This window comes from Natator depressus, chromosome 2 (assembly GCF_965152275.1).
Source record: "Natator depressus isolate rNatDep1 chromosome 2, rNatDep2.hap1, whole genome shotgun sequence".
NCBI lineage: Eukaryota > Metazoa > Chordata > Testudines > Cheloniidae > Natator > Natator depressus.
The window spans coordinates 118696382-118717321 of NC_134235.1; the positions used below are offsets into that span (position 1 = coordinate 118696382).

General features: G+C 42.0%; 1 protein-coding gene across 1 annotated transcript; it reads right to left on the minus strand.

Moving 5' to 3' along the window:
- Nucleotides 1–385: 385 nt before the first annotated feature.
- On the minus strand, nt 386–20415 carry LOC141982672 (serpin B11-like). The gene is made up of 8 exons (XM_074944957.1): nt 20359–20415; nt 12730–12914; nt 9712–9843; nt 9022–9165; nt 6882–6999; nt 5500–5642; nt 970–1125; nt 386–819 (listed from the first exon to the last, which is right to left on the minus strand). The coding sequence occupies exons 2-8, from the start codon at nt 12895–12897 to the stop codon at nt 415–417; spliced, it is 1266 nt and encodes a 421-aa protein (XP_074801058.1). The 5' UTR covers nt 12898–12914; nt 20359–20415; the 3' UTR covers nt 386–414.
- Between the last annotated feature and the right edge of the window lie 525 nt (nt 20416–20940).

Consider the following 20940-nt stretch of genomic DNA (forward strand, 5'->3'; position numbering starts at 1 on the left):
TCAAGAATCTGGCCGACGATGTTTAAGACCTAGTTAATAGATGCCACATGAGCTGCAATTGGGTAGTATGTGGGTTGGTTAAAAGTATAGTAACAGAGTAAGACTCCATTATAACTACGCTGATCAGAAGCATGAAGGTGCTATGCCAAGTACTTCTTGAATTTGAGCTCAGTCTGAACTGCTGACCTATGTTAGCAAAAGGGATTCTGCTTTGGGAGTGTCCTGTGCCCCTGAAATGGACCCTAATTCTCTCCTCTCTATGGAAAGGATCTAAAGAGCCATCACCAAAATTATTAGCTTGTTATCTCAAAGGATTATAAAAACACTAAGAAAATAAACCTGTCCTAGTATTTCATGGTAGAAGAATATAACATAATCTGTCTGTGCTTGCTGAGGTAGAAAATTGCCTTGATTTTAAGGAGAGCAGAGTTTTCCCAGGAAAAGTATGGTATTGGTGGGATTGTGCTGTATAAAGAAAAGGAAAGGATGGTCAGCCATAAACAGATCACCAGATGGATAGGATCTGTTAACAACAACACTTCCTGTAGCAGCTGCTGCCAAAGTGCCTTCCTCATTAACTTCCACATAGGCCTTGTGGACAACCTTTGACAGAAACAGCCATCGTGAGGGAGCCATTCCAGAGAGATCAGCTTTTGATTGCTCAAAGACATCAATCATCCCCATCTCTTGTAAAGGTAAGTTGAGATCAAAGGTGTCTTCAAGTTTGAACCGGGGCAAATACACCTCCACTTCTCTCTCTCTCATACTTTCCAAGGAAGTCCAGTGTGTTAATTTCTCATAAGTCATTGCCCTTTCAACCTATAGGGTCCAAAAGAGAGATCACGATAAATGACAAAGGAACTGAGAAGTTCTGAACACTTCAGATCTTTATCTAAGTTTCATTCAGATAAAAAGGAGAGCCAACATTCGGGCTACTTCACAGATATTCAGTGGTATAATGTCCTTTACCTGTTCCAGACCAGTGATGTCATCTGGTAGAAGTATGATCATATTCAGTGCTTTTCCAGCATATGGGATCATAAGAATCTGAGCATTCATCTCCTGTATGTGGGCAATTTTAAATCTGTCTTTCTGATACATCATCTGCACAGATTTGCTCTCATTCTATTTAAAAGAAAATGATACATAAATACAACTGACAATGCCCTCCTGCATTTGAACAAAAGACAATGTGAAGTGCTCACAGGAACACTGATTGCAGATAGGATAAATATTTTATAAGTCATTTACATTCGTAAATGGAAAAAACTATCAATCAAGGCATAGCAGAGTATTGCTCAAGCTAGTGTTTAAAATGGGATGATCATTTGACAAACAGAAGGTGCTGAAAACTGAACAAAATGAGGGAATGTAGTAGATTAATACCGGGGGCTTCCACACCGAAAGATCTGGGGCCTGGTGGGGATATCAAACACTGCTGTAAATCAGGATAGCCTCGACTGAAGTCAGTCCTGTTCTGGTGCGAGAATCAACTCTCAAAAAATCAGGCAGCTGAGTTCCAATGCAAAGGCCAAATTCCGTTTTCAGAGCATTGATGTAACTCCAGAGTAACTCCATTGATGTCAGTGGAATCACTCCAGATTTAAAGTAGTGTAATGGAGACAAGAAGTTGGACCTAACGTAGATTATGGGCAAGTGGTCTGGCAATGTTAACTGAGGGTAAAATGTTCAAAAGCTGCGAAATGGCTTAGGCTCCTAAGTCTCATTTTCAAGCATTATTAAGGCACTTAGGAGCCTACGTATCATGGAAAGCCAGTGGGGCTGTTGAACTGATATCAAGGGCCGAAAGAGAGAAATGTTTATCAACTCTTTCACTGTCCAACAGTGATGCATCATTTTCTGCAGGTGCCTTGGATTTACTCTGTTCCTTGACAATCACCCAAAAACATTCCTTCTAAAGTTGAAAGTTTATTAATTAAACACAAGAAGGAATGAGACATTAAAACAAGCATTTACAGTGAAACTGGAATTGAGTGATTATGCAAAACAAACTTAATTAAAACCTATTCAAGTTTGTTTCCTTTTGCTGGAGGCGAAATATCAGTCTCCCATGTTTCAGCAACCATTCTTTGATGAAAAAGGAAGGGTTACTTTTACTCTCCGTCCTGATGTGTGAAGGTTATTGATTTCTCTTGTTTTTAACAAACACATGAGGTGGAGGAGAAACAGGATGCAAATGGTGGGGGAAACACAGGCTCTTACTTTCCTCTTTCGGGAGGGTGCTCCACCCTCACTCTGCCCTGAGCCCCTGCCCCACACCGTCCCTTCCCCCAAGCACCCACCCTTGGTCCGCCTCTTCCCACCCCAGCTCCGCGCTATCCCTCCAGCGTCTCCTGCCTGACGCCAAACAGCTGATTAGCGGTTGGCTGGTGGGTGCTGAGCCCCCACTATTTTGTTTCCATGGAAGTCAGTTAAAACTGGTGTAAGTGGGAGGAGAATCAGGTCTACTGGAGTTATGCTGGTATAAAACCAACATAAGTGTGATCAGTACTCAAATAGCAAGATCAAGGAAAATACACACACCCCAACTCATTCAGTTCACCTTCCTGCTATCTTTCAAATATTGTATGTCATTGGAAATACTTGGCTTGAATAAAACAACACAGGAAAGGTGAAAATCATTGCTAACCAGTCATTTAAGTAACATCTCTATGGCACTGTTAGGTAAAGGAGAATGGTAATGTTGCTGAAAGCCATAGAATAGAAGCTTTTTGGAAGGGAGACTCCCCCCCCCCGCCCCCCGTTCTGCCTGTGACACAGCTTCTTCAGAGGCTCCACACAGGAAGAGCTGTGGAATGACTTTGGTTGGAAAAAATGCTGATGTCTGACAAGCCATAAAAGTGTAGCCTCCCTGTTTTTATGAACCGTGCAACCAAACCATAGTTTGTCTCCTAGAATCCTGAGCACTTCAACACAGGAAGCTCCCCCATTTGTTTATACCTTGCCCCTGTACAAAGACAGAGCTTAATAACAGGTATCATAACATTCAAAAGCGGTAGGAGAACACCTCAACCTCTCTGGCCACTCAGTAAAAGATTTAAGGGTGGCAATTTTGCAACAGAAAAGCTTCAAAAACAGACTCCAACAAGAAACTGCTGAGCTTGAATTAATATGCAAACTTGATACCATTAATTTGGGTTTGAATAGAGACTGGGAGTGGCTGGGTCATTACACATATTGAATCTATTTCCCACACCTTTTCGTCAACTGTCTAAATGGGCCATCTTGATTATCACTACAAAAGTTTTTTTTCCTCCTGCTGATAATAGCTCATCTTAACTAATTAGCCTCACAGTTTGTATGGTAACTTCCAACTTATCTGTGTGTGTGTGTTTGTATATATATACACACTTACTATATGTTCCATTCTATGCATCTAATGAAGTGGACTGTAGCTCACGAAAGCTTATGCTCTAATAAATTTGTTAGTCTCTAAGGTGCCACAAGTACTCCTGTTCTTTTAGCTTAATAACAATTATTCATTATTCCTCTTCCCCTGCGAGAAGAAGATATGGCTTTAAATGCTAACCTGCTCTGAAGTTCATTGTTATGCAAATAGAGTTGCTCAATTTAACAAATGGGATTTCAATACCTTGCTGACTTTTGTTTCCCAAAATTTGTTGGTAATTCACTTGCACAATTTCTCCCCATCTCTGTGGGCTTCTGTATGATGTAGCAGTGCAGCAACCAATACCCATGTCCGGATTACAATCATATCTAGGTTTTCTGGCAGTCATTCATTCATCTTCTAGAAGTTACCATCTTTAATGGCAGGTTTCAGAGTAGCAGCCGTGTTAGTCTGTATTCGTAAAAAGAAAAGGAGGACTTATGGCACCTTAGAGACTAACAAATTTATTTGAGCATAAGCTTTCGTGAGCTACAGCATCCGATGAAGTGAGCTGTAGCTCACGAAAGCTTATGCTCAAATTAGTCTCTAAGGTGCCGCAAGTCCTCCTTTTCATCTTTAATGGGCGCCTCATCCTCTTTTATATCTTTGTTTAGGTTGTTGTTCAAGTCTTATTTTAGGTGTAACCAATTTGCTCAGAGAAGAATCTTTAACGTGACACCCTCTTTTACTGTTCAATAAAATTCCCCTCCCTGCTAATTTGTATTCAAATAAAAAGGTGTGGCTGAGATTTGTATGTGATATGGTGCTTACAAATGCATTGACTGTTCTCAGCTATAGAACAGACTCTTTTTCCATATTCTGAAGAAAATAGTAAACGCTTTGGATATAAATGAACCCATTAGATATTGTAGCAACACCATCTTGCTAGTCTCTTAACCCTGCAAAGGGGTGGGTGGGAATATAGGTTGCTGACCTTTTTTTGTTTTGTTTTTTAATGCGTAAAGAAGATTTAAACAGGACTCTCAACAAAAATATGCATGTTTTATTACTGTAGAAATTCAGGTCTCATCTTATCTGTTTTGTTTTTCCTCTAGCTGAGGTCCCTGGAAGTTTCCTAATGACTGGATTGTAATGGGTTCCAATCTACATGAATATCTGGCCAATGACTTGTTAACTGATGTGTAACTTCCACCATTCGTGATTTTCTCTCAGTTCATACCTCTTTTGAACAGGTACCTGAGGCCTCTAAGACCTCAGCTAACAGGGAAAGCCAGCTTTGACATTCCCTGAAATCCCTATGGCAAACAAAGAAAAAAAAAGTTATATTTTTTTTAAAAAGGGCTTTTTTGGACATGATAAAAAAGCAAACACAAGCCTGTGTTGGTTGTTGTTGTTGTTTTTGCTTTGCAGTTTGCCTTTCAATGTGAAGTATAATGGGCATTTTGTTGCAATTTTATTTTTAAATTCCCAAAACTTATGGTTTTTGTTGAAGTATAATGAACACTTAATAAAATCTGACACAATTGCCTTAAGATTGTGAGAAATCTGAACTTCAGACTTTCTTGTTTCTCTGCCAGTTGTGTGTGACGTCACTAGTACCATAAACCAATTCATGGCTAAACCCCGACCTTCCTTCCCTAAGTTTTCTGGCACTTATCTGGTGTTACTAGCACCTGCAGGACTAGGCTTAAGATTCTGAAGTCGAAGCTCAAATTTTCTGCATGTGCTCAACTTCACTCACGAGTCAACGGACCTATGCTGAAATTACTTACATGTGTAAGTCTTTCCAGGATCATGGCCTACGGGAAGTGATGGTGTAGTTAAAAATAAATAAATCTGTATCCTGGTGTTTAGACCATGTTCCAAGTATGTAGCGTACTAAGCAGTTAACATTGCTACAGTTTTGCTCTTGTTTTCTTCATTCACTTTGAGATCACTGGTCTCTACTGAAAAACATCTTTCATGCAGTAGAAGAGTCGGGTTATGCTTAATATATACCCTCATTTTGCTTGTAAGGTTGATGGGATGCCAATGTCTATAGGTCCATATCTAAGTTGTGCTCTGCAGTGACATTGCTGAAGGTGTCTAAGATAAAACAAAGCTAAAAATATAGAATTCTGCTACAGTACCTGGTTTATCCTAAAGTCTCTTGGCATTGTGTGTTTTTCTTCAAACTTGTATTCCCAGGTTGCTTTGAAGTAGATTGCATTCACTAGCACCAGCACAGCGGTTGAGTCAATAACACCAGGAACAAAGAGTTCCCTGATTTTACCTTAAAAACAGTCAGAGAAAAACAAGCTAAATCTAAATTATTATTTGAGACAGACAGATCTAGCTGAATTTTCATTTATCAATATTTATTTATTTGCAAGGTTAATTTAACATGGGGAAAATCTAGTTCTTGGCTCTGCAAATTAAATCTTTCCGTTTATCCACAGAACGGGGATGAAATAGCCAGCTGCATTGTAAACTTCTCTATGCACTGCTACTAATATGACTCAGCCCTGATTTAGAAGGATTAAGTAGATAATTCACAAAACCCATCTCATTCAATGAGGGTACAGACATTCACCCCTGTGCAGGGGGCCAGGACCATTTCAGTTGCATTTTTTTAGTCAAATATGGACAGAATGGCTCTGGGGATTGGTAATAATCTGTGTAGTTTTTTTACTTCCATTCTGAGGACTGAAGCTGGAGTTCATTGAGGCACAGCCCTTGGGCTGGTTCTCTGCACAAGCATGCATTTCCAGCCTTGTGAGGCTGCTTTTAAAAGGTGAACGTCAGGTTCTGATACTAGGAACCTGACTGAAAACAACAACTCTTTCCACATGGGTCACTGGACAGTCATCAGGTGATAACTTCTTATTCAAAACTGACTTGTTTACAGAGACAAAGACAAATCTCTAACTTAGAGAAAAAGCTCCACTGCTCAAAACCAACCCCCTGGGCCATTCTGTCCACCTTCAGATTGAAATTTCAAAGTTTGATTATCTTTGGCTAGGTGAGACTGCAGCTGAGGTAAAGGGAATGTGCCATATGCCAGCGTGCAAGAGATCATTACTCATGTTTGGGTTCTTAATGGAGATGGTAACAGAAAATGTAAGTTACTCATGATGTGACCCTCCCTGGCAGTTAGGACATCATCCACACCCTGGACATTCCTCTGTAGGCTCTGCTTTCCACATGATCAGTCTCTCGATCTGTCTTCTCCCATTCCCTGGCTTTGCTGCACCTCACAGCTAGACCCACAGCTTCTGTTGCCCCCATTTGTCGCCCCAGCACTGTGGAGCCGCATTCTTGCCCATCAACCAGGATATGAAAGCAATGTTATAAAAATGAGAATGTGATAGCAAATTCATATTTTTAATGTTAAAATATTTTAGACGAGTACTCACACACACACACACACACACACACACACAGGTGGAAAACCTTTTGCTTTCAAATCCTGATTCTTCTTTTGTCGTAATGGTGAGAAAAGCCAATGACAATCGGAACTATGCTTTCTTACCTTGTGTCTTGCTTTCAACCCAGGAATTTATTGTCTGTCTGGTTGCTTCCGTAGCACTTTCAAAATCAACTGTTTGCAGCATTGCTCCATATAATTCCTTAGTGCATTCTAAATATTGCTGTATAGTAAAATAAAGATCATTAATGAATGTTAGAATCCATAAATCAGATCCTCAATGTAAGCAGAGTCAGGATGAGCTCCAACCTGACATCTGGTGGTGAGGTGTGGTAAGTTGTGGAAAAGAACTTCAGGGGCTGATCTCATTTGCATAGGCACACCCACCCCGCCTAGAATGAGGCCATAACTGCCCAAATCATCACTTTGGCTGTTGGGGGATCCCCAGTGTCTCTGTTATTGGGGCGGGAAGAATAAATTGTTATTACCCTGATTATGGGAACTGTGCTTGGAACTGTACTTGGCCTTTTGTTATGATGGAGGGACTCACCATCAACTAAGTAGCACTCGCTAGGCAAGGGACATGGGTTCCAAAACTCTGTGAATTGAGAGAGGCTTGAGACAGGTATTAGTACATGGTGGCGTGGGCCGCTTTGTGAGGGCCTGAAACACCAATTGCACCTCTGTCTCTCTCCACTGTGGAATGTCAGAGCTAATTTTGGGTCTATTAAGAGTCTTGCTACAGGTACTGTGCTGAATTCACTTTGGCCTTATGGTGCACCAGCACTAAGGCTCCTACTACTATGACCTGAAATCACTGAGCACTGTGTCAAGTAGTGGGGAGCCAGAAGATCTAGAGTGCAGTGGTGCTGTTCGTGGATAGGCTGGCGGAGTGTTCGTGAGACGGCGAGGTGAGCTGTGCAGAGCAGAGCTGTTCGTGAGATGGCGGAGTGGAGCGTTCGTGAGACGGCGAGCTGTGTAGAGCGGAGCCAGTCGTGGTGGAGCGGAGCTTTTCGTGAGACAGCAGAGCGGAGCAGAGCCCTGTGGGGCAGTCAGCTTCGGGACACGTAAGGTGCCCCTTACCTCTTTCCCCCACACACAGGCACATTTTAGCCAGACTGGGGAGTAACACTATGCAGATGAACTTTTGAACTCTGGGGCTGGACTTTTTGGACTTTGGGCGATTTGTGGATTGCTGGACTCAAGAGACGTTTGGGTTCTGGGGCTCAAGAACCCGAGGGAAAGGATGTGGCCCAATTTGCTGGGGTGGGTCTTTGCTCATGGTTTGGTTAATGAACACTAGTTGTGGTGTTTCCCCAATTTAATGCTGATGTCATTTACCTCATGTTATTAAAGATTCTCTGCTACACCGAGACTCTGTGCTTGCGAGAGGGGAAGTATTGCCTCTTTGAGGCGCCCAGGGGGTGTGTAAGATTTTCCCAGGTCACTGGGTGGGGGCTCGAGCCAGTTTTGCATTTGCTTTGACGAGAGGGAACCCCTGTGTACTGAACCCGGCCCTTGCTGCTATCAACTTGGCCTGGCAGAAGGGTTACATCCATATGAAACTGAGTGACTCAAGCCAATTAGAAAAAAAGCCCTGCTCTTTTACAATTTGTTCAGGACTGAACTTGATAGGGAAACTAAAGTACTAGAAGTTTATTCATTGAGCATCTGGACAGAGCTAATTGCCTTATAGTACAATCATGAACTGGACCCTTATTACATTGGTGATTTTTCATGGAGAATTGCTTATCTACAATAAGTGTAAAAATAAGGATTAGATCAGACATAGAAAGTTACTGTTATTATTTATGTTGAGCATCTGGTGCATTCAGCCCACTAACACGTAGTTGAACAAAAAGGGAAAAGTCTCCTGACCATGAAGGAAGATTTCCCAAGGCCACAAAGAGGAATTAGGCAGCCAACTCTGACCAAAACGTCTTTTTTTTTTTTTTAATTAACAAAAGTTTTGGATTCTTTTTCTTTGCCTTCTGGTTTCTAAGCCTCTAGGGTGTACTTGGGTCATGTTTTCAAGCTTTCCTGAGGACTAGAAGCTTGCTTAAAACAACAAAAACACAAAGTTGAGATTTTCACCCAATCATAAGTCCAGGAGTTAGGGCTTTAAGGAAAACACCAAATATTGTGAAACGTATGCTAAAAATAACAAGAGTTGGCATCCCTGAATCTCTGGTATAAAGGTGAGCTTTGATTCAATTCTCACATGTAACAAACACAGGTAACTTACCTGGTGAAAATGATATCCTTTTTGTGCAAACAGACTGTTGGCCAGGCTCAATACATAGCTCTTGTTGAGATTTTTCAGTTGGGAAAGGAGTGTCTGGAACTCTGTGTGGATTCCTCCAGCCAAGTCACATCGGGAAGGAGACGGCTTCAAACGAAGTAGAAATAAAGACGCTTCATTTTCTCTTTGTTAAAGTTGTATAAAAGTTAAATACTGGGACTGATCGTTCCATTACACAGGGTGTTTGAGTATCTCTATCAGTGGGAGCTAGCAATGGATATAAACAGCAGCACAACCACGGTAGCGCAGCTAGCGGCCACAAGTACAAGCCTGCCTGAAACTGGTGGGCATGCACACGGCATGGCTCAGCAGCGCCTCTACTGCTATTTATACTCACCCTAGCTCCACTGAGAGCCAGCATGAGTAAGTGTACAAAAGCAGGGGAATTGCTCCCCTGGCTCTTAGTAGAGAGAAAGAGAGAGAGTGTGTGTGTGCGCGCGCACTGATTTCTCCAGGACTGGGCCTTTAATCAATCAATCAATCACAACCTCCCGGTCAAGGATTTCCTAGTTTACTACAGCGGCCTCCTGCCTGTGATCATGACTCCTCTAAAGGCTGTCACTGGCCATTATACAGCCTGCAGCTCCCCTTACAGCTATGAAAATGCTACTCTATCTTGGTCAGAAGAGGTACCTTTGGGAAGTGAGGAAGTTCATGATATTGCCCTTCATTGAGATATTCAGGCTCAGCTTCTGTCGTCCCACTTTCCGAGACAGGCCCAGTTCCAAGGTTTGCACTTCCTGCAGCTCTGTTCAAATGAAGAACCTGTGATTGAAAGTGTAACATTACAGCAGCTGTAAGCAGCATAAATGCATTCCACAGAAAGGCTTTTTCTTATCTTATCTTACACTAGATACCAGCTGAGCAGGAAACAGTTTTCCTGTCCTGACAAAATATTTGAGATTTTGAGAAGTTTTCCAGTCCCAAATTGGGATAAAATGTCTAAATCTAAAATTTTTGAACCCACAAGCAAAAAAACACCACATTTTGGGTCAATCAAAACATCTTGTTCTGATGATTTTGAAACACTTCAAGTTCTACTTTACATATTTTAACTATAAGTAGATTGTTTCTAAATTAGTCATTTTGAACAGGAAAACAAAATTTTCATTTTGAAAATGTTCAAGGTGTGAATCTCAATTTGAGATTGACACTTGAATTCAGAAAGAAGAGGAGGTATTAGCCCCTTTGTGGGGAAGATTAGAACTCCATCCCTGTTTTAACATAAGCATATTCAGTATAGCTGTCAAGGCCGTTGGGTGGGTGAAAAGGGAGCAAGCTCCACCTTGAGAAAGTGTTCATGCAGCAGTCAGGTTCTGCACATGGTAACCTAAGAATACCAATCATAGAAATGTAGGGCTGGAAGGGACCTCAAGAGGTCATCTAGTCCAGTGTTTCTCAACAGCCTATCCATGGACCGGCGCCAGGTCCTGAAATCTTCCTGACACACTTTAGGAAGGCAGCAAGCTGGTATCAAAAAGGTTGAGAAACACTGATCTTTTCCAGCCTCCTGCAATAAGACTGGTCCAAGGAAACCAAGACCATCCAACAGGTGTTTGCCTTGTCTGCTCTTGTACCTCCGGTGGTGGAGATCCCACAACCTCCTTTGGAAGTCTATTCCAGAGCTTAACTATCCTGATAGATAGAAAGTTTGTCCTAATATCTCATTTAAATCTCCCTTGCTTCAGATTAAGCCCATTACTTTTTGTCCTACCTTCAGTGGACAGGGAGAACAATTGATCACCATACTCTTATAACAGCCCTTACCATATTTGAAGACTATTATCAGGTCCCCCTTCAGGCTTTTCTCAAGGCTCAATATGCCCAGTGTTTTTAACCTTTCCTCATAGGTCAGGTTTTCTACACCTTTTTATTATTTGTCACTCTCCTCTGGACTTTCTCTAATTTGTTCACATCTTTATCATATACTGCACGTTCTCTTGACTTCAGTGGGATTTGTGGCTGCTCAGCAATTTATGTACATAAATATGGATTTAAGAACCTACTTTTGGCACCTAGATTGAAAAATTGTGCTAGACTTTGATTGGTAAAGATAATTAAAGGGTCCATATCATAGAGTTTCTAGAATCCAAGCCTTTTTACTTCTCCTGAATTAGGATGTTGCTAGGTACTTCTGAATATGTCCGAATGGTTTTCCTACCTTTATGGTTCTCAATATCTTCTTCTAAATAAAGAGATTAAATCGCTGGGTCAAATCTGAACTGATGGAACCTGTCCTGAATGGTGCACTAGCAATTTAAAACAGCTGAGGAGGCAGCCCATTGTTCTTAATCCATAGTCTAATTTTTAAGTAGTCCAGCATTTCATAGTTTTATTCTGAATTTTTCTTCAAATCTAAGATTAAGACTAAGAAGTGGTTCACACACTAAAAGCCTGATTCTGATCTCACATCAGTTTTACAGCAATGTAAATCCACTGACTATAGTGCAACTACTACAAATTAATACTGGTGTAAGAGTAGAATCAAGTCCTCTCCCATTTTTTGTTTGAGAGGATGACCATCATTTCAAGGAAATAAAGGGGACTGATATGAAAATACAGGACAACATTTAGTTTTTGTTTTTTTTAAAAGGACAGCCCCACACAACATAGATGCTACAATCTTTGTAAATGCACTCTAAAACCACTTATTGGTAGGTAGCTTAAACAAAAGGACATCCTTTAAAGGGCTCGTTGAAACTTTTCCTTTTAAAAAAAAAAAAAAAAAAAAAAAAAGGAAAATTGGGGTCTCAGTCAAACAAAATTTTGTGGAAAGTGTCTGCTTTCTTCAAAAAGGTGATTACTGTTGATGTCAGCAAACCAAAAACACCTAAAGTAAAATTTTTCAATCTTTCAGAAGTTTTTGACCAAAATGTTTTTGGTTTTTCAGCAGCTTTTGGCCAAAACATTTTGGTTTTCGGATGAAAAGGCAAACGTTTTTGACAGAGGAAAAAAATCCTGATTTCTGACCAACTCTTACAACTTTGCTAGTGGACAGGAAGTTTGAAGGGCTTTCTGAGAGGATGAGTCCTACGCAGTGGCAAACTAAACTATCTTTTCTGACTTTCTGATGAGCAGTGAAAAACTTAAGGGCCTGATTTTCAGAGAAGTAGACCTTCGGTAGGTTCCTTTGACTTTAAAAGGAGCTGTTGGGCTCAGCACTTCAGAAAATTAGACCCCAAAATGTCAACATTGAGCAGCTGAGCTAACACCTCACTAAAATGAGCAGGACGGTTCACACCTCTCAGAACAATTGCTCCAGGCTTTCTGCTGACATCTCTGCACTGGTTATATTTCCAGTTTTAAGGATTTCTTGACAAACATAACTACTAGAAACATTATTTTTAAAATGGAGCCCAAGATGGTGGCAAGGGAATGGTGGCAGACTGCCATGTCACCATGTGACTTAAGCCCTGCCTCTACGCCGCTGAATCCTAATCATATCATTAGTCAGACACTACAAGCAGGTGATAGAAATCATGATGCAGCAATTTTGAAAACAGTGTTTCTTTTCTTAATTCTGCATTATCCCCGGAAAATGCACTTTTTTATAAAATTCTCACATAATTTGTCATTACTTTTAATGTTTGCCTTAGCAGAAAAAAGCATGTAAAATATAAAAGCATGTACACGTGTTTTGTTGACACTTACCGTTTGCATCTGATTAGCAGTGTTACCTCTGGCACCCAAAAGGACCATGACCAGGCCAGTAGAGATACTCATAGGGGAGAAGAAGATATTTTTGTTTGCAGCATTTTTGTTCAGTTCATTGTAAAGATCAAGGCCCATTTCAGTAATTGCTTGAGAAATGGAGCCCATTGTGAAGTCACAGATGGCTAGGAACAAAAAAGAAGAGAACCAAATCTGAATAATTTACTTTGCTCAACTTTGTGAGACTAAAGCCTGAGTTCAGCTGAAATTACTATGTCTGATTGCTAACCAACAGAAACGTAGGTGCTCCTGAGCCAAGGAGGCTACTACTGATCATCATGAACCATCTTGTATAGCCATGAGCCATCTTCTTTCCACTCTTCTCCACTTTCCAAGGTACAGCTCCTGACTGTGCCCAGCTTAGCAGCAAGAATGCAGCTGGGCCTGGGCAATGATACTAGATCCAGCACTGAACATGCTCTGATTTCCTAATGTAGGACTGGATTCTTCTCTGCCTTATTGAATGGTCTGCAGTGCTGTTGTAGCCGTGTCAGTCTCAGGATATTAGAGAGACAAGGTGGGTGGGATAATATCTTTCATTGGACCCCCTTCTGTTGGTGAGAGGACCTGAAGAAGAGCTCTGTGTCAGCTCCAGAGCTTGTCTCTCTCAACAACAGAAGTTAGTCCAATAAAAGATATTTCCTCCCTGTTACCAGATGTGCCCTTTACTTTGGGGTATGCTCATTTATTAGGGTTACTCTTCTGGGGTGGGAGGGTTCTGTAATTTTATTAATGTACTACTTATGTCACTTGTGTGTTCATATGGAGCTCTACTCCTTCCTTCTGCAAGTCCCCTCCCAATGGAGCTATCCTGCAGGACCTCGGTTCCCCAGGACTGGGTTCCTCTAGCCCTAGAACCAGATGAACACACACACACACACACACACACACACACACACTAACAGAGCAAAACTGAGTGGACCAGGTCAATCAGCACTCTCAAGCTGACCCCCATATATGTCCCTGTACTCAATAGGCTGGGCCAAGCAGCACTTTCAGCTGTCCCCCCTTATATGCCACAGGTTTACCACGTCCCTATCTCCAGTTTCATGTCACAATTGTACTGGTAGTAACCCACTTGATGAGCAAACCCCACAGTATTTTTGCCACACAGGGATCTTTAGCTTAGGTAAAAGAAGCGTTGCTGCAGAGTAAATGGGGGAAGCTAAAAACACAAAGGAGTAAAGTTAAGAGAGAGAGAGAAGCAACCAGCTTAACCATAAGTTATTTATTGAATAATAGTGATAACTACACAAGAAAAGCCTAAACCAGCATAACATACATTATTAAAGGTCAATACCTGAGGTAGAAAGGAAAACAGAGAGAGAAAGAAAAGGATCTCACTGTTCCCTGAAGCATGAACTGGTTGGGGTTCCCAGGTGATAGTGGTAGCTCAGGGTCCTGAGTGCAGAAGACAGGCAGAGCCCCCAGCACGATCAGTCAGGAGAAGATGGAGTCCCAGTGGAACTGATGCAGAGTTTGCGTCCATGCATCAGAACACTGACTGGAGGGTGAGTAGGGATTTTTGTAGAGAAAATACAATGGTTCAAGGGAGAACACTAGATTTGTCTATTGGTAAACTGATGACTCAAGGGTTTTCTTTAGGCTAGACAATAGGAGCTGATCACTGTTGGCTATGGGTGGTGTTTTCTTCCAGGGAGCTCACAATGCAACTAGGCTGCTTTAGTATTTTGGATATCAATCAAGGATTCATTACTAGAATTGGTCTGATAACTGCTGAGCTGGGTGTGTGCAGGCGTAGGTTCATTAACATCTGGAGCAGAGATCCACAGGATGCAGTGCGTCCCTGCTTTTCTGATCTCAGAGTTCAGTGCAGGTCTCTGCTCTCCATTCTTTATGCAAATAGAGATGTCTCCCTGTCCCATCTTTCATGCAGATGAGGCTAGGGGAGTTCTCTGTTTTCCATTCTGTATGCTAATGGAGATGTCTTAATCTTGTCACCCTTGTCAGGGGGGGTCTAGGTGTGTCTCCCAAAGCCCTTCACTGCTCTGTGCAAGCCTTTTCTCTGGTCGGTTTTGGTTCAAGCAGAGACTGGTGTGTGGGGGGGTGTCTTTTATGAGTCAGACAGGCTAGATACTGCACCCTGGTTCCCCAAAAACACAGAGCTGACTGGTATCATCCCCCACCTTGTCCTACTGAATGATAGCTAAGCAAGTAAGAACTTTGAAAAAGTCATAGCTAAAATTGGTTGCTTTGCTCTTTCATGATGGGCAGGTCATGTTTTTGAGAATAGAACACTATTAGACTACTCTGGACTAGTTAAAACAGCACTAGGAGAGAATAACGTAATTACAAACTACATATAACCTACCTCTCCCTTATAACTATGAATAGTTAGTTACAAGGTAAGGGAAAATAAATAGGTCTGTTACTATCTCTAGCAATCACAATTATAAGCTAAGTAGCCATGCAATTGAATTACAAAGATCACTACATCTATTACAGGATGAAACACTCAATGGAAAAAATATGAACTATAACTTGGTCCTTAATGAAAACTGTACGATATACAGAATGTGAATAGCTTGCAGGGTCCCTCATTCTAGTGTGTCCTCCTCTAATCTGTCTAACTAAATGATCAGGACATGGCCTTCAGGAAGGCTTGTTCACCTGATCTGCACCATGGAAAAAGTGAACTTATTTCAGATACCAGCTCAGTTGAGCGAGAGCCAGGGAAGGAGACAGATGTCTCTTGCTTGCTGTAGGCCACTGGTCCTGAGACTGAGCTGGGTAGTGCCCAGCCCTCAGAAGAGACTGAGGTTGGAGAGGAGCTGCTGAGATTGCCAGCGGCCGACTACCCCAACTATCCCTGGCCACTGCAACCCACCTCGGATTATGATAGGAAGTAGCCCAGTGCTCGAGTCAGTGTGTTTCGGTGGGATCCCTGCTGACCCAATGGTAGAGCCCTCTGCCACTGTCAGGGCCCTTGGCTGGGACCCAGTGGAGTAGAGTGGGCCCTTACCCCCTGTTGCCAACCCCACCCCACCCTCTCCCCATCTTAGGCTGAATGGCCTATTTGCTGCTTTGCCCTGCCTGAGGGCCAGAGCCCCCCTAGGGTGTTGGCTGCTCTGCCCTGCCTGAGGACCTGTGCCCAAGCCCCATAGATCACAGCCCTTATTTGCTAATTCCCCCTGCGACTGGGTTGGCCTCCCTTTGAGCCAGAGGGGGAGGGACAACCACTAACCCACTACAGGCAGAAGGGGTTTTCAAAGACTCACAACCATTAAATTAATAGCCCACTTTAATTGAATTGTCTTGTTAGAATTGTTAAGGCAACGCCCATCTTTTCATGTACTCTGTATATATATCTTCCTACTGTATTTTCCACTCCATGCTTCTGATGAAGTGGGTTGTAGCCCACGAAAGCTTATGCCCAAATAAATTTGTTAGTCTCTAAGGTGCCACAAGTGGGAGGGATAGCTCAGTGGTTTGAGCATTGGCCTGCTAAACCCAGGGTTGTGCGTTCAATCCTTGAGGGGGCCATTTAGGGATCTGGGGCAAAAAGTGGGGATTGGTCCTGCTTTGAGCAGGGGGTTGGACTAGATGACCTCCTGAGGTTCCTTCCAACCCTGATATTCTATGATTCTAAGTACTCCTTGTTGTCTTAATCATTAAATTGTGTGCATCATCTATATAATCATGAGTTACATCAGTGAGTTGTACTGTAACTGAGGACAGAACTGGGCCCCAAGAACCCGGAAATAAGAAAAATGCAAATGTTTCCAAAAATATCTCAAAATGGAATTATAAAAAAAGCTCAAAAGGAACACTCAAAACAGGGCAGTGGTGAGACACCTTTCTGAGAAAGCCAATCAAATCTCTCTTGTTAATATGGCATCTTAGCAATTGGCCATAACTGAACAATACAAGTTTTAAACTCATTACAATGCAGTAATTAAAAAGCATGGATTTAAACACCAGTCTCCAAGATTCAATTTACATTTTTGAAACAGTCCATAAAACAATATACAAAAATAAAATTACAGAAGTTAGGAATAAACAGATCCATTTAGGCCATTTAGCATATCCTTCGCACAATTTTTATTTTGGCTGCTGATCAGGCAAATAGAGCAACTGCCCATATAACAGAAACATTATTGCTGTACAACTAATATTCCAATTTTTGAGTCCATGATGCAAAAGGCTTCTGAGCCAAGATTGGGAAGGAACATTTAGTTATCAAACTGCAATAAAAGTTGCAAAATAATAGGCAACACAGCAAATCTTCAACCTGGCCACATCATCTGCACGCCCAGGTTGGTTACAAATTTTGGGAGGAAAATACTGCTTCCCCTCAAAACCACCAAAACCTCATTGATATAAAAAGTAAAAATAAAAGGGGGCCAGTAGACAGCCTTGTTGCCAATTGTAATGGGAATGGGATCAGTTAATGTCCTGACCCTGGCGACCATTTGACCTTGAGGGGGGGCTCAAAAGATAAAGTAACCTAAAATCTATCTCAGCCTTCCTTAGTTTCTCCCAAAGATGACCTCTGTCCACAGAATCAAAAGGAGACTTAAAATCAGCAGTCACATCAAACTGTCCTCTTAAGGCAACAATATTTATAAATCAGATATGTGAGCATGAAACAATTATCTGTGGTTGAGCAGCCATGCCTAAAGCTGGCTTGTTCTTGTACAGAAGGTCAAAGCTCTCAGCACAGTCCTCTAACCTCCCCTGAAAATAGCTGGTCTACATTTTAAAGACCAAATTTAAAAGGCTGATTGGCCAGTAATTCCCAGGATTATTTATATCCCCTGTTTTTTATAAAGAAGGGGGGGAAATGCCAGCAGAGCAACTTATAGGTTATAGGAAGAATCAGGCAATATTTTAAATTATTGAAATATAGAATGGATTCAGGATGACTAAGTTTGTTCTCCCCTGCCCCACATAAGTTACTTTGTGTTCAAGTTTTGAGAAACAACCATGTTCAGTCAGTGTATCGGTTATAAATTTATGAAAAGATTAAGCAGGCAGTTATAAAACAAATATAAGTTTAAGTGACATTATACCGCTAGTGACGTGAACTTATAGTTCTCCTGACAGAATGGGTTTAGTGTGTGGGTGTTGGCGGCCTGTGATATACAGGAAGCCACACTAGCTGATCTAATGGTCCCTTCTGGTGTTACACTCTGTGACAATCCAGATGTGATAGAGTGTCTCTGGATGTCGTCATGACCAACAGTAGTTCCTCTCCCTCTTTTTTAGATTCAATGGAACAACAGGATGGAGTCTGGGCTCTGTCTCCCACAGTATTCTTGCCAGCAAGTTAAATAATTATGGGCTGGATGAATGGACTATATGGTGGATAGAAAGCTGGCTAGATTGTCGGGCTCAATGGGTAGTGATCAATGGCTCCATGTCTAGTTGGCAGCCAGTATCAAGTGGAGTGCCCCAAGGGTCGGTCCTGGGGCCAGTTTTGTTCAATATCTTCATTAATGATCTGGAGGATGGTGTGGATTGCACCCTCAGCAAGTTTGCAGATGACACTAAACTGGGAGGAGAGGTAGATATGCTGGAGGGTAGGGATAGGATACAGAGGGACCTAGACAAATTAGAGGATTGGGCCAAAAGAAATCTGATGAGGTTCAACAAGGACAAGTGCAGAGTCCTGCACTTAGGACGGAAGAATCCCATGCATCGCTACAGACTAGGGACCGAATGGCTAGGCAGCAGTTCTGCAGAAAAGGACCTAGGGGTTACAGTGGACGAGAAGCTGGATATGAGTCAACAGTGTGCCCTCATTGCCAAGAAGGCCAATGGCATTTTGGGCTGTAGAAGTAGGGGCATTGCCAGCAGATCGAGGGACGTGATCATTCCCCTCTATTCAACACTGGTGAGGCCTCATCTGGAGTACTCTGTCCAGTTTTGGGCCCCACACTACAAGAAGGATGTGAAAATATTGGAAACCGTCCAGCGGAGGGCAACAAAAATGATTAAGGGACTGGAACACATGACTTATGAGGAGAGGCTGAGGTAATTGGGATTGTTTAGTCTGCGGAAGAGAAGAATGAGGGGGATTTGATAGCTGCTTTCAACTAAATGAAAGGGGGTTCCAAAGAGGATGGATCTAGACTGTTCTCAGTGGTAGAAGATGACAGAATGAGAAGTAATGGTCTCAAGTTGCAGTGGGGGAGATTTAGGTTGGATATTAGGAAAATCTTTTTCACTAGGAGGGTGGTGAAGCTCTGGAATGCATTACCTAGGGAGGTGGTGGAATCTCCTTCCTTTGAAGTTTTTAAGGTCAGCTTGCCAGAACCCGCAACTACCATCACAAGAGTTTGCCATATCCCCTCCAAGCAGCTGCGCAGACTGTTGGGGAGGGGGACTTACAGGCTGCCACTCACCTATCCGATGCGATGTACCCAAGTCCCGGCACAAAGATGTTAGAGAGCTTATTCCTTCACTCTCCCACTTCCCTGGTCCTTCTCGCATGAACAGAAAGCAGCAATACCCGAAGTCCGAAGGTGCAAACAATTCGATGTTTATTGGGGTGAACTTCCAGCAAGCTTAAATCCAAGTTCCTTTTTCCTTATTTTCGAATCCCAACTTACTTCCTGTTTGCCCCTAATTTATATAGTAATATTCTTAGCTATACCTTAACCAATCATTCTACTGAAATTTAACTAACCAATCCTAACATATTGTAACATGATTAGCTAACCAATTATATCCCAACACCTTAATTAGTTTACACCCAGCAAAATTAATTATATAGCAGACAGAAACAATCACAGAATCAGACAGAGACCATGCCAATAAACAATAGCAAAGTGGGAACTATAATGACAAAACAATACAGAAGTGAGGATTTCACAACGACATGTATAAAGACATAAGGGTTTCCCAGCTGTGTCTACTGATAAGTGACTTCTTACCAGATCGAAAACTATCAACCTAAATTTCCTTTTACATCTTCTAGGCACTTCTCTTTCTCTGGAGGTGACAGGCATTATCAGGACAGGATTGTATTCCTAACAGCCCAATAGCACCTTTTTCAAGGTTCCTCCCCCACTCTGAACTCTAGGGTACAGATGTGGGGACCTGCATGAAAACCTCCTAAGCTTACTTTTACCAGCTTAGGTTAAAACTTCCCCAAGGTACAAATTAATTTTACCCTTTGCCCTTGGATTTCCACTGCCACCACCAAACTTTATCTGGGTTCCTGAAAAAAGGGAGTTTGGACCCATCTTTCCCCCCAAAATCCTCCCAACCCTTGCACCCCACTTCCTGGGGAAGGTTTGGTAAAAATCCTACCAATTTGCATAGGTGACCACAGACCCAAACCCTTGGATCTTAGAACAATGAAAAAGCATTCAGTTTCCTTACAAGAAGACTTTTAATAGAAGTAAAGGAATCACCTCTGTAAAATCAGGATGGTAGATACCTTACAGGGTAATTAGATTCAAACATAGAGAATCCCTCTAGGCAAAACCTTAAGTTACAAAAAAGACACACAGACAGGAATATTCATTCTATTCAGCACAGCTATTTTCTCAGCCATTTAAAGAAATCATAATCTAACACATACCTAGCTAGATTACTTACTAAGTTCTAAGACTCCATTCCTGTTCTGTCCCCGGCAAAAGCATCATACAGACAGACACAAACCCTTTGTTTTTCTCCCTCCTCCCAGCTTTTGAAAGTATCTTGTCTCCTCATTGGTCATTTTGGTCAGGTGCTAGTGAGGTTACCTTTAGTTTCTTAACCCTTTACAGGTGAGAGGATTTTTCCTCGGCCAGGAGGGATTTTAAGGGGTTTACCCTTCCCCTTATATTTATGACAACCTTCTTTCAATGTGACTAGTTTGGAATGTGAGGATGTGACCAGTAGCTTCCCAGCTTATGGCTGCCTTTGTTGCTTAGCCAAAGGCCTTAGCCTAAGAACAGAGCCTCAGACTGTCACAGTAAGAGAAGGACCTTACACTGGCAGACAGTGATTTTGATTCTTTCTTTTATACCTCTAACTAGCCAAGTGATAAGAATACACCTAAATTCTTAAAGTACAGGCCTTTGCAGACAGGCCTGAATATCTATATCCTAACACTGTGCTTAAGTCAGGAAACTTGGATTCTCATCCCAGCTGTACCATTACCTTTATGAGTGGCCTTGGGCAAGACACTTAACCTCT

Excerpts from the sequence above, each read along its gene's own strand:
- LOC141982672 (XM_074944957.1), bottom strand. The coding sequence starts at position 12,897 with ATGGGCTCCATTTCTCAAGCAATTACTGAAATGGGCCTTGATCTTTAC. Across the intron at positions 9,844-12,729 it reads CTGCTAATCAGATGCAAACG|GTTCTTCATTTGAACAGAGC; the intron begins GTAAGTGTCAAC and ends TTTCAATCACAG. Across the intron at positions 820-969 it reads ACATCACTGGTCTGGAACAG|GTTGAAAGGGCAATGACTTA; the intron begins GTAAAGGACATT and ends TGGACCCTATAG.